Here is a 13,576-nt window from a genome sequence, read left to right as displayed (position 1 = left end):
ATCTGTAACTTAATTATACATGGATCTGAAGCCAAGCTATACTGTCAATTTTTAATGAGCCACAGCCATATCATAAAGCAGTGAATCCCATGCACACTAAAGCTTAAAAGAACCATCTAGGTGGCTTGTTTGGAATACAGATTTTTGGACCTCACCTCCAGAGTTAATTCAGTTCATGTATAGGGTCTAAGAATCTGTAACAAGCACCACACTAACAAGCACCAAGGTAATTCTGATGCAAGGGTACATTGGGGGGGCATAAGCCTTTACTCCTTCAATAAATACTCATTGAACATCTACGACACGGTTCTAAGAACTGTAGATTCAGTACCAAACAAAATAAACACCAAAAAAATCCTGCCCTAGGAGTTTATTACATCCTAAAAGTGAGGAGACAGAAAACAGATACATGACATTAGCTGGTGTTAAGTGCTATAGAGAAAAATAAAACAGGTTAAGGGAAATGTAAGCAGGGGTTGCCATTTTACAAAAGAATGATCAGTCACGGCTTCTCTAATAGAGATATTTGAGCACAGAATTGAAAGAAGTGGATATCTGGGAGAAGAGGTGAAAACATTATTAGGAACTTTCTTATTCTTTGAAATAATTTGCTGTATGAAATAATTTTAGGCATTGTACTTTTTACAATAGAAGACAGAAAAACATTTAAAGTGACTATTCTGTGCTATATATAATCCTCAAAATCACTTTGTGGGACTGCTAAATTTCCTTATTTGTATAAAGGAGGACACAGGATTCGATTAAGCAATTTCTTTAAACAAAATTTTTAAAATTTTATGTAATCAATCAGAATGCACACCCAGTTCAGATTCATCATTATCCATCTATGCCAAATGAACTTGTTTGCTGAACAAACTCAAGTGTATTCTGATGTGCTCAAGATTTTTAGAAAACTGAAAAAAACTTCCAAAAATACAATTTGTTTAAAAGCAGGGAAGTTGATGTCTCGTCTCTATAACAAATATTGACAGATAGCTATTTTTCCCTTCACTTTTCCCAAATATTTCCTTGTCAAAACTTTATCATTTATAGTCGGCAAATCATTTATACAGTCCCAACATTTGGGAAATAATTTTTTCTTCATAAGCCTTCTCCTGGGACAGGTTTAAAATTGTAGACTTTTAGGAGTTCCCATTGTGGCTCAGTGAGTTAAGAATCTGACTAGTATCCATGAAGACATGGGTTTGATTGATCCCTGGCCTCTCTCACTGGGTTAAAGATCTGGCATTGCTGCAAGATGTGGCTCAGGTTGAAGATGCAGCTTGGATCCAGCATTGCTGTGGTGTAGGCTGGCAGCTGCAGCTCTGATTCGACCCCTAGCATGGGAACTTTCATTTGCCATGGGTGCAGCCTTAAAAAAAACAAAAAATATAAAATAAAATTGTAGACCCGTAAAACATAAGATACAATAAAACTGGAGTTCCTGTCATGGCTCAGCGGTTAACAAACCCAACTAGGGTCCATGAGGATACGGGTTTGATCCCTGGCCTCCTCAGTGGGTTAAGGATCCAGAGTTGCCATGAGCTGTGGTGTAGGTCACAGAAGCAGCTCAGATCTGGCGTTGCTGTGGCTCTGGCACAGGCTGGCAGCTGTAGCTCTGGTTCGACCCCTAGCCTGGGAACTTCCATATGCCACGGGTACGGCCCTAAAAAGCAAAAAAAAAAAAAATATATATATATATATATATATTTCCCATCTTTGTTCACCAAGTCCAACAATGCTCAGCACACGTATGCAATGTGTCAGGAACTGAGGAAAGTTCTCCCACCCTACCCACCTCACAAACTTGAGAGCAACGGCACTATGTAAGATATTAGAGAGGTACAATTTGCTACTAATAGTCCTTACTCTCAAAGTTCCATCCCTGGCCTTGCTCAGTAGGTTAAGGATCCGGCATTGCCATGAGCTGTGGTGTAGGTTGCAGATGCAGCTCAGATCTGGTGTTGCTGAGGCTGTGGTGTAGGCCAACAGCTGCAGCTTGGATTTGATGCCTAGCCTAGGAACTTCCATATGCTGTGGGTGTAGCCCTAAAAAGACAAAAACAAAAACAAACAAAAGGGGGGGGGGGCCTAAGAATGCTAGGCATTATCCTGAGGAGAGCCATGGAAAACTCTGAAACAGAGTGATAGGATCAAAGCTGTACAGCAGAGACAAACTGAAAGTGATGAGTGAGTAAAAAGTATAATGAGAGTTTAAAAACAGGGAAATCAGATACAGGGCAAATGGAAGAGCCTGAGTATAAGGTGAAAAGCCCCAAGTCAAGAGGTGACAGTAAAAATAAAAAGCTATGCATGTGAGAACTAACTAGTTCTTCAACATCCTTTTTTGGAGTAGGCAACAGATAACACTAAATGATTCCATACCTTTTTATTAAGGGACATTCTCTTTTCTATAAGCCTTTATAAAGCGACAGTGCACTAAATTTCCATTTCCCAAAGTACTGTTGGTACAGTGACCCCAAGGTTTTGCAACACATCACTTAGTTATCCAACAAACTCAGAGTAGGTTGCCTTGATTTAGGCAAATGGTTTAATCATTCTCTTTGCGGCCCTCAAATTAACTCTAGTAAGTTAAAGACATTAAACTCACAGAAGAGCTACTGAAATCTTGGATAATCAATTAGCCAAGGAGTTATTAAATAAATATATATAAGCTTAAATTTAGAATACGGTTTTCATGACAATTCTCAAAAAAGTATCTGCCAAGATGGGAAATAAGTTTCACTTTACCTTAGATGACTTGTTACACCAACAGTTTAAAAAACAGGAAGGACGGAAAGAAGGACGGAGGGAGAGAGAAAGGTATACACTCAAATCCCAACCTTGGCTTAATAGAGGCAAAAGTCTACTGAAAGAGTAAGAAAATAGTGCCAAAAAGGGACAAATAAACATCCTTCCAGCTAGACAAATGTGACTAATTTGAAAAAACAAAAGGGATAAGAAGGTTTGAGGTTCTCATTATTCCGGTTCTCATTATTCCTTCTTTTTGTCCTTTCCCTAGTTTGGGAGTATGGATCAAGATTCCTTCTGGCAGAGAAATACACACGTTCAAAAACAGGGGCAGGGAGCACACACCTTTAATGTTTTCAGTCACATTTGGGGGACTAATCAGACAGTTTTTCTAGGAATTATTCAGTTGTTTAAATCAGTCCTTTGCTCTATTTGGCTAGAGAAAAACAACCCATATTCCTTTTTTTTTTCCTCTCTCTCTCATCTTTTCTAGGGCCACACCTGCGGCACAGGCAGGTTCCCAGGCCAGGGGTCGAATCGGAGCTATAGCCGCCGGCCTATGCCAGAGACACAGCAACAAAGGATCCAAGCCATATCTGCGGCCTATACCACAGCTCACGGCAATGCTGGATCCTTAACCCACTGAGCAAAGCCAGGGATCAAACCCACAACCTCACGGCTCCTAGTAAGATTCGTTAACCACTGCGCCACAACGGGAACTCCCCCCATGTTTCTTTTTATTAAACATGCTCTAACACATTATCTTTTCAGTTGCTTCTATCCAACTGCTTTTTAAGCATCCCTTTTAGGAGTTCCCATCGTGTTTCAGCAGAAACAAATCTGACTAGGAACCATGAGGTTGCGGGTTCAATCCCTGGGCTTGTTCAGTGGGTTAAGGATCCAGCAATGCCGTGAACTGTGGTATAGGCCGCAGATGTGGATTAAGGATCTGGCGTTGCTGTGAGCTGTGGTGTAGATTGCAGTTGCAACTCAGATCCTGCGTTGCTGTGGTGTAGGCCAGCAGCTGTAGCTCTTATTCCCTAGTCTGGGAAGCTCCATATGCTGTGGGTGTGGCCCTAAAAAGCCCCAAAAAAAAAAAAAGTATCCCTTTTAGAAAAATTCTTAGAAAACAGGGACAAGTGCTTCAACTATTTTGAAAAAGCTTCCAACATACTGCTTATCTTTAATCTTCAAATAGTATATCCTACAATTTTGCTCCCTAAGACTCACCGACAAGCCCAACCTCCCCCATGAAGTCTTCCTCAACAATACTAACACAGAGTAATTTCTACTTATGAAATTACAAACTTTATTGGTCTATCTGATCTCCCATCTACATAAAGCTTAGGGAATCTGTTCAACACTTCTCTACGTAGGTATTCATTACAAGCAACACACAAGCCCTTTTATGAGGTGCTCAACATGCCAACAGAACATAAAGGGCGGGGAAAAGATAGTTCTTTGTATGTATGAGCTTCTATCACACTATTGGGCACTGAGGCAGATGTCCATAATCTGGAATTAAAAAAGGACAGGAACAATCAATATGTTGCAAGAATTTAAAACAGTAAAAAGAAAAAGAAAACCTCCAGTAGCATACCTAAAGATTCAAAAGAGACCAGACTGTTAATAAGTTGAGAGTTACCAATTTAAGAAAAACACTCATATGGCACCACTTAATTTTTTTAAAAAACATACTATTCTCTCAAAAAAAAAAAAACCCACAAAACTAAAAAGCAAACATGAAAAAGAATTTCTTGCATGCAAAAGGGCTTTTATAAAAACAAGAGAAACAGAGCCAAAAGATACAAAAATGTGATTTAAAAAAAGAATTCACATTTTAATTACCATATTAGAATTCAACATCAACTATAATCAAAGAAATTCAACTAAAACAAATAGGGCGATCCCAATTTTCCCTATGCGTTGGCATTTTTCATTAACAATACCCATTGGTGAACAAGCACAAACCTAAACTTAAAGGAGACAGACTAAATGGGTACAACTTTCTAAATGGATTTGCTGATGTGTCTTCAATCTTGAAAATATAAAGGCCATTTAACCCAGAAATCTACTTTTAAGACCTTACCCTATATAGGTCAAGGTTTATCTATAAAGATGTTCCGCTAGCATTATTCACAAGAAATAACTCCATAATCAAGAGGAGGATTAGTTAAGTAGTAGTTAATATCATTTAAAAATCATATTGCAGGGAGTTCCCGTCGCAGCTCAGTGGTTAACAAATCCGACTAGGAACCATAAGGTTGAGGGTTTGATCCCTGGCCTTGCTCAGTGGGTTAAGGATCCGGCGTTGCCATGAGCTGTGGTGTAGGTTGCAAACGCAGCTCGGATCCAGTGTTGCTGTGGCTCTGGTGTAGGCCATCGGCTACAGCTCTGATTAGACCCTTGCCTGGGAACCTCCATGTGCCGCAGAGCGGCCCAAGAAATGGCAAAAAGACCAAAAAAAAAAAAAATTGCAGAGATTACTTAATCATATAGAGAAATACAATAAAAAATGAAAAAGTTAGAAAATTATAGTTAAGATCCCAATCTATGAAAAATTAAATTATGCATCTAAAAACGGAAATATTAGTATGATTTTTTTTCCTTTCTCCTTTATCTGTATTTCCAAAGTATCTATGAAGGTTTACTGTTTTTGAAATTAAACAAATTTTAAACTTACATGACAAAGCAAAAATTACCACATTACTCGATTAGGTTAAGAACCGTGATCACAAGTTAAAAGCTGTTCAATCACAAGTTTAGCTGTAACTTAAAGGCAGTAAATTTCTATCATAATATACAGTTGTAAGACATTTGGTATTTGCTACATTGCTCAACCTTCCCAAGAACATTTAGACTTCAGAATTTCTTAAGAAACAATATCCAAGTACATGGCCATCTTCCTGCAATAAAAAGCCTCTTGACTCTAAACAAAAATTCAACACTGCCTGCTGATACTGCCATATCTAAATTTTAAAATTAAAGTGCTGATGAAAAGAAAACACAATTCCCGATGATTAATAAGTGTTGTCCAAAAAAACTAAGAACAAGGGTGATTTTCATGTCAAAATTTCTATCATTCAAAATTCCCCCCACCATTCTGATAGTTAACCCAACTTTTAACATCTTATAAACTTATTCATTCAAATATGAAAAGAGCAGCTTACTGAGTATGCCAATTTCAAACTCCTTATAGAGTTTCTTTACAGAAGGCTTTAAAGTTTCTAAAGTGCTTTCATAGATTATTTATTTAATAATCAAAAAAAAGACCTCCAAGTTTGCTAGGGTAGATATTAACCAAGAGGAAGGAAAAAATGTTATTCCATTCTCACGGCCATAGGAAGTTTATAGAACTCAAAATTAAGTCTTTAATTAAAATAAGTATATTTTTATCACTACCCATGACTCTACTATAAATGATTATTACATGAAGGTGGAAAAAAGCTCTTCATGGGATTCATGACTGGTGTGGTTTCAAGTTGATCTTTTTCAGGCATTTTTATGCATCACAGACATAAATTAGATTTTCCACCTTTATTGTTCATAAAGTCAATGTACTCTGCTTGAAAATTGCCAAGAAATCAATCCAAGAGTTCCCCAGTGGCCTAGCGATTAAGAATCTGGCATGTTCACTGCTGTGACATGGGTTTGATCCCCAGCCTGGGAACTTCTGCATGTGACGGGCACCACCATTAAAAAAAAAAAAAAAAAAATTAGCTCATATTGAATCCTGTAATTGAAACAAACAATTCCAGAAGACTGAAATCATATTTTGCCACATGATTAAATGATTCTTTAAAGTACAAACTTATTAAAGGTAGCTGAATATGAACGTATATTTTTATCTTATAAAAAATGAACAAAGACCTCTCAAGTCACAATTTTAAAAATTAAATGTTTAGTTTGAAGTCTCATCATAAGTAACCACACATTACAGTGGTAACTACCATCAAATAGAATGTTTTTGACTGGGTTTATCACTTTAGTCACTTTTAATACAATAACCCTAAACATAAACATTATCAGCATTTTATAGAAGTTAAAATTTTACCCACCACCCTTGCCCAAACTAAACTTTTCTCCCCATTACTGGGAAAAAAAATTAGAAGAGACTTCCTGATTGCAAATACATACAAATAAGATAGAACAAGTAGTCAAACTGGCACATGCTTACACATATTACTGAAACAGAGCAGGGCCCTCTGGGGCTTCTGGGTACAAGTCTTTCTGGGTCCCCCATTTCTTGTTTTTAGGAAATAGGCCTTATTCAGCCTCAAAGACTTTCCCTCCAAGAGTTCCATAAAGAAAGGTTCAAACAGTTGCTAATCAAGGAAGGGAAGGGATACGGAGACAGGGAGGAGCAGTCAAGAAACTACAGTGCAGCCTTGGGGCATGGTTCTGGTTTCTCCTCAAGGAATATACATACTTTTGAGTTCTTCTGCAGAACTAAAACCCCCAACAAATGAAAGATGTTAATTACTTGATGAAGCATTCTTCATTCCGGAAAGGAGGACCACCAGAACCAGGCCTGGGGCCACTAAACACCAACTCTGAAGAAAACTTGACTCTACCCTGACCCTTCTCTGTGGCCCTATTTTCCACTCCAAAACTGTAAGACCACCTTTTACTCTCTCCCAAAAGAAGGCAGTCTTTAAGGCATTAGCCTGCTGTGGCCTCCGTTGCCTGGACAAGCAATAAAAGCTACTTTTTTCTCCTTTGCCCAAAACTGTCCCAGCGTTTCTATTCAGCCCAGGTGGACAGAAGCTGGGTTTCAGCAACATTACAAACAGCTGTACAATTTCCAGAACACTTGCACCCTATCACCTCATTTGTTTCCCACAACAGCACCTGTGGATTATCACTACTATAATTCGAGGGGTTTCAGGCACAGAGAGGTTTTTTGGGGGTTTGTTTTGTTTTGTTTTGTTTTTGTCTTTTTGCTATTTCTTGGGCCGCTCCCGCGGCATATGGAGTTTCCCAGGCTAGAGGTCTAATCGGAGCTGTAGCCGCCAGCCTATGCCAGAGCCACAGCAACTCGGGATCCGAGCCATGTCTGCAACCTACACCACAGCTCACGGCAACACCGGATCGTTAACCCACTGAGCAAGGGCAGGGATCGAACCCGCAACCTCATGGTTCCTAGTTGGATTCGTTAACCACTGCTCCACAACGGGAACTCCACACAGAGAGTTTAAATGAAGTCACTCAGCTTTTGATTCCTCATTCTTTTTCTTACTGTACTATCCTGATTCTCTATGACGAAGGAAATACTGCCCCCGGAGAGTATCGTACAATAAAAAGGTAAAATGTGCTAGAGATCTCAGACAAGCACCTTTCATCAGTTATACATTTCACCAAATTATTGGCTATTTTGATGCCAATCACAGAAATACAAGTTGTACAAATCATTTTATTAAACTGGTACTTTAGAATCCCCTAGATTCTACTTGTTCTGCCCAGAAGACTAATTCCAAAGTCTACTTTCTTAATTCTTCTACTTCTTTCTGCAATATCCACCTCTTCCCTTCCTACTTTAAAATTTCCCACTCCCATTAGTGACTTGCCCTATCTTTACTTTCCAACTGCCCCATCTTTACATCAGCATGATTTCAGACTTCATTTAACAAAGTTTTACAGTCACCTCTAATTATGTGATAATTTGCCCCATTCTCCTCCAAGTCTGGTGAAGAGTAGTAGGAGTTCCTCTGAGTAGTTTCTGTGACTGTAGACCAGTTAATCACTTCCTCCCTTTGTAACTGCAGACCAGTCACAATCACTCCACAATCACCCCCTCCAAAGGGAATAATTTAATTCCCTCACAGAAGGTTTTAAGAATAAAATCAAAACAAGTTGTTTAAAGCGCTTTATAAAGTATGAAGGAGTTCCCGTTGTGGACCAGCGGTAACAAAACCGACTACTAGCCATGAAGACTCAGATGTGATTCCTGGCCCAGCTCAGTGGGTTAAGGATCCGGCATTGCCGTGAGCTGTGATGTAGATCACAGAGGCAGTTTGGACCCTGAGTTGCTGTGGCATAGTCGGGCAGCTGCAGCTCCTGGGTTGCTGTGGCACAGGCAAGGAGAGCAAGACATATTACTCCTCTGCCTCTTGATCCTTCTCCCGGAAAAGGCATAATTTTGGAAAAGGTCTAACAAGTACAAGAAAGTTATTTTCACCTGTGTATATTAAAAAACCTTATCCTAAAGTTAAAACACAGAGGGAAACTAAAAAGAAAATAGGTGCACTCAACTTAAGGCCAGAATCTCATTCTGACTCATGGTTTATTTGTCCCATAATAAATACCTCTTTATTGTAAGCCAGCTCTTTCTTCCTTAAATAAAGAATTTCAGAGTTCCTGTTGTGGCTCAGTGGAAACTAATCTGACTAGCATCCATAAGGACGCAGGTTCGATCCCTGGCCTTGTTCAGTGGGTTAAGGATCTGGCGTTGCCGTGAGTTGTGGTGTAGGTTGCAGACTCGGCTTGGATCTGATGTTGCTGTGGCTGTGGTGCATGCCACCGGCTACAGCTTCAATTGGACCCCTGGGGAACCTCCATATGCCTCCAATTCGGCCCTAAAAAGACCAAAAAAAAAAAAAAGAATTTCAAAGGATTTCAAAACACCTTACTAAATAGATTTAATCACATCCACAGATGCTTATCATCCTACAAAGTCATAAAAATAGAACAGATCACAAGTGCTTTATAAAGGTCTCACTTCCTAAGAGTAAGCATGCCTCTTTAAGAGACACATCTTCCCAAGACTAAACTTCTATAGTGGCACCTGACTCACCCCAACTCAGCTTAACTTTGTTTATCCAGAAAGCATAGGGAGACAAAGAGTTTACACAGCCAAAATTAGATGAGTTCCTACTCATTTGCAGTCTGCTGGCTTCTACTTTAAACACAAATCTTAACAAGTTTATCTGGTTTTTAATGTAGAATGGGTGACTCAGAGCAAATTAGCAGGGAGAGGGACTATTTCAGGCAGTCATTTGATAGGAATGGCTATCAAGTGAAGGACTAACTATACACACACAAGATAAAAACCTGCGGGTAGGAGACAGAGTATTTAATAAATGAGGAACTCTACTTATCACGTCTTAAGAATCGCATCTCTTCACAGTTCATACACAGCCTTGAGTTACAAAGGTAAGCAAGCACGCTTGCTTTGGATAGAACGCTTTGGATCTACATCAAAACGGTTATAATTAATAAGTAAATAAGCACACCCCCGGGGTCCAAAAGAGCTAAATTAACCAATCCCTCAGCATTTCAAACAACTCTAATTACTTGAGAATTCCAACCAGAATAGATCTAAGGCATACCTCTCTTCTCTTGAAGTACTTTTTCTATATAAATAGTTCTGTCAAATGCTTTGCTTGGCAAGAAATAAAATAAGCCTTATTTCCTGTTCTTTTTCCCTTAGCAAAAACTCTAGGTTGTCATCACCTCTGACATACATTCAACATGTCCATTGGCTAATAACATAAATGATGAAATACATTTCACGTAAGCTTTTCTATTAAAGTCAGTCTTCTATCAAAATGTTTTACATTTTATCTCACGAAACCTTTAACAGACTGTAGAAGTCTGAACAACACAGTTCAAATTTAGTGTAGGTTAAAAAAAAAAAAAAAAACTCCTATCTATGCTATTGCCATACTTACCTAACCGTAAACTTTTACTATTTACAAGTCTTTAAAAAACTTTATGCCTTTAAGTACCACCAAAATACTCAATCAGGATTTCAGGCGTTCAATTCACATCATAGTCAAAGATCAAATGCTAAACTCCTAAAAATAGGGGTGTTATGAGTGAGAGGGACACACAACACCCCGCTGCCAAGGCAAATGCGTCTTCGGGGGCAGGGGCACTCCTTGAACACGTACAGTAAGAGTTCACATTCAGCAAAACCAGGGAGCGAAGGATCAGGTGATTTCGCACCACCAACACTTTCAGTCTAACCAGGCCTTACTATGTTCTCAGTACTAGCAAACAGCACATAAACCCCAGTTTTGACAATTAAACCCGAACTTGCATCCTAGCCACGCGTTACCCACTTGAATGGGTCCGGGAACCGAGGGGCCACGGAACGCGGGCCCCAGAGCACAGCCTTGGCCTGCGGACTGCGGTTCCCTCCTGGAAGGGCGTCTGGAGAGCTTTCCGACCTGGCAGCGAGGTGTCCGCTCCCCCAGTGCGCTGCGCGTCCTCCTCCTCCACGGGGCCCATCACGACCTGGATAACCCTTCCTCCCTTTCCCCGCGAGGAACAGAGAGCAGTAAGTGCCGGCCTAATGACAGGTCGTCCAGCAGCTTCCGAAGAGCCTTAGGACCGAGCCACGCCGCAGCCTAGCTCCCCACGCCCCGGGTCGGCGGCCCCTGCTCAAGGCCGCCCCCTCAGGTCGGGGCGGACCCAACCACAGCCACGCGGCGGGCGGGCGGACAGGGGGCCGGGCCGGGCGCAGCGGCGCGCGAGCCGCCAGTACACTCGACAGCTGCGGGAGCCGCCGCCACGGGGCCGCCTTTTCGGGCCGCGCGCTGCTGGAGCCCGGGGCGCGACGGGGGCTAGGCCCGGCGGCCAGACGCGGCGGCAGAAGGAGAGCTGAGCCAGCCGCGGACGACGACCCCGCCGCCTGCGGCCGGTGCCCGCGAGCTCGAGAGGCCCTCGCCCTCTCACCACCCGGCCCTGCGGCCTCCACCGCGCCGGCCCGTACCTAGGAGGGTCGTGGACGAGACGTGGTTAACCGCGGTGTTTGGGTCACTGGTCCGCCGCCGGCGCCGCAGCCCCTGGTGCGGCTGCTGCCTCCGCGCTGCCTCGTCCCCCTCCGCCATCTTGTACCGATTTAAAATTAACTTCCCACTGACGTCAAACGCCGCCGCCGCTTTATCAACCTCCCGGGAGCCGGCGGGGCGCCGTTGGGTCCTAGCGCCGCCCTCAAACTACTCCTCCTGGTCCTCCCCACGCCCTCCCTCGTCCCGCCCCTCGGAGCCCTCGCTCCGCCCCCGCTCTGCCTGCGAGCCTGCCTGCCGCTCGGTTTTCCCAGCCTTCCACTTTGGGGAGAAATTGGGCAGCGTTCCACCCCGACAGTCTCACACTCCCACCGCCCTAAGCTCATTGCCACACCTCCTTAGTTCTGGACTAGGCTGTGTAAACGCAGAAGGATTCTCCTGAGAGCCAAGTCCCTCCTTCCCAATTCAGTAACCCAGTTCTCTTGACAGCTCTTCTCCATGATCGTTGACTCGTGCACTGCACGTGAGGTTGCTTTCACACTCCTTTCCTTCTCTCCCTTTTATTCCCACCTCCTCCCACAGCTATGCTCCCCCTCCTCCCTTCTTCGTTCCTCCTTCCCCCACCCCCACACACCCCGCCACACTACTGCTGGTGCCCTGCTTTTCCTCATGTTCTTTCTTGCACAAGTCTCCAATGTTGTTTCCCATCCAGAGACCATCCTATGGTTTGTTTGCCATCGCTTCCTTCTAATTATGAGACCCTCCTCTTATCTTCTTAACTGTGCATACCCTTGCCTTCCTGCTCCTAGCCCCTTACAGGGGCAAACCAGAAAGCATTCTAATCATAAAAAGACTTGTAGCAGGTCCTTTCCGAACTGTGATAACCTTCTTCAAGGGGTCCAGTGACATCTTATAGAAAGTTCAGGTCGCTTTTAAAAGGAAAGCCACCCTTTGGAGACTTCTGTGAAACAGTCCCCATTCTTTTGGGTGTTTACCATTATCGCCAGCTGCATTAGATTCTCCTTTTCTCTGGTAAAGACATGTGTCCAGGTGTCCAAATTGCTGTCTTGGCCAGGTCTTCTCACAGCCCTTCATCCTGAATGACCACTACAAAAGCATTGAGGTCATCAAAGCTTACAGGGTACCATTCTAGAAGGGGGGTTGTTGGGCCATTTCTTTATTCATCTGTTTTCTGTATTAATAGAAAGGGATTTGGGGCTCCTCCTGGACTTCCTAACTCCCTGCATCCTGGTTCGATGCCCCTGGTCCAACCTAAGCACCAAGTTGTAAGCCCTGTTTGATGATGGATTTCCTGTCATAATCTCCCTATAAGGCATCTATTTAATATTGCCTGCAGTCTGCTTTATGCAGGGTATTATCATCTGAGGTATGAGAGAAGATGCAAAGATGAGTATTTTTGCCAGCAAAGAATAAATTTCCAGTTAGAATTAGCAGCTAACTTAGTACTGAGCCCACTCCATCAGGGACCCCCAGAGAGTTAAGGCTGCACTGCTAGTCAAGTGACCTCCTAGCCAGTGTCCTTTCCACTAGGAAACAGTTTATTTCATAGGCTACTACAGTGCCCTGGACAGGTCCAAGTCTCCTGACTCTAAGGAGGGTAAAGAAGCCAAACACAATTACTGTCAAGAGACTGAGCACTATCCCATGGTCACCTCAAATCCATATGTTTTAAGGGCCTTCCTCCATTTTCCCCAGTCAACCATCCCTCTGCAATTTCTCATCACAGTGAAACCTCAGTGTTCCTGCAGACATCTCCCTCCCTCTGTACCCAGCAAATCCACATGACAACTATTCTGACTTCTAAATCTTACCCAGCTCACCTCCTCCCACCCCCTCAGCCTTCCTCTTGATTCAGACCCCATCATCTCCCAGTGGACTTACTATAACAACTTCCCTGCTCTTCCCCCCTTCTCCTGTGGGTCCTCCACATAGACTGTCTTGAGTTTTCTTAGATGCAAATTTATTCATGTGATTTCTCTGATCAGGATAAAGTCCAGACTCTTCAAAATAGTTGACGAGAACTTTCATGCTTTGGGCTCTACCTTTATAACAAGCCTCATTTTTCACTACTCT

At 42.5% G+C, this 13,576-nt stretch overlaps 1 protein-coding gene across 4 annotated transcripts in view; it reads right to left on the bottom strand.

Moving 5' to 3' along the window:
- ATL2 (atlastin GTPase 2) overlaps positions 1-11,620 on the bottom strand; it is a 72,649-nt gene extending 61,029 nt beyond the window's left edge. For 2 of the 4 annotated variants that reach the window (XM_047782259.1, XM_047782262.1), the window contains exon 1: positions 11,467-11,620. In XM_047782259.1, coding sequence (XP_047638215.1) covers positions 11,467-11,584 — 118 coding nt within the window. In that variant the 5' untranslated portion in view covers positions 11,585-11,620. Of the gene's footprint in view, positions 1-10,813; positions 11,144-11,466 lie in introns of those variants that run through there. The other 2 variants (XM_047782258.1, XM_047782260.1) reach the window with 2 other exon arrangements.
- Positions 11,621-13,576: the final 1,956 nt, after the last annotated feature.

This window comes from Phacochoerus africanus, chromosome 5 (assembly GCF_016906955.1).
Source record: "Phacochoerus africanus isolate WHEZ1 chromosome 5, ROS_Pafr_v1, whole genome shotgun sequence".
Lineage (NCBI taxonomy): Eukaryota > Metazoa > Chordata > Mammalia > Artiodactyla > Suidae > Phacochoerus > Phacochoerus africanus.
This window is presented reverse-complemented; position numbering and strand designations above follow the sequence as displayed.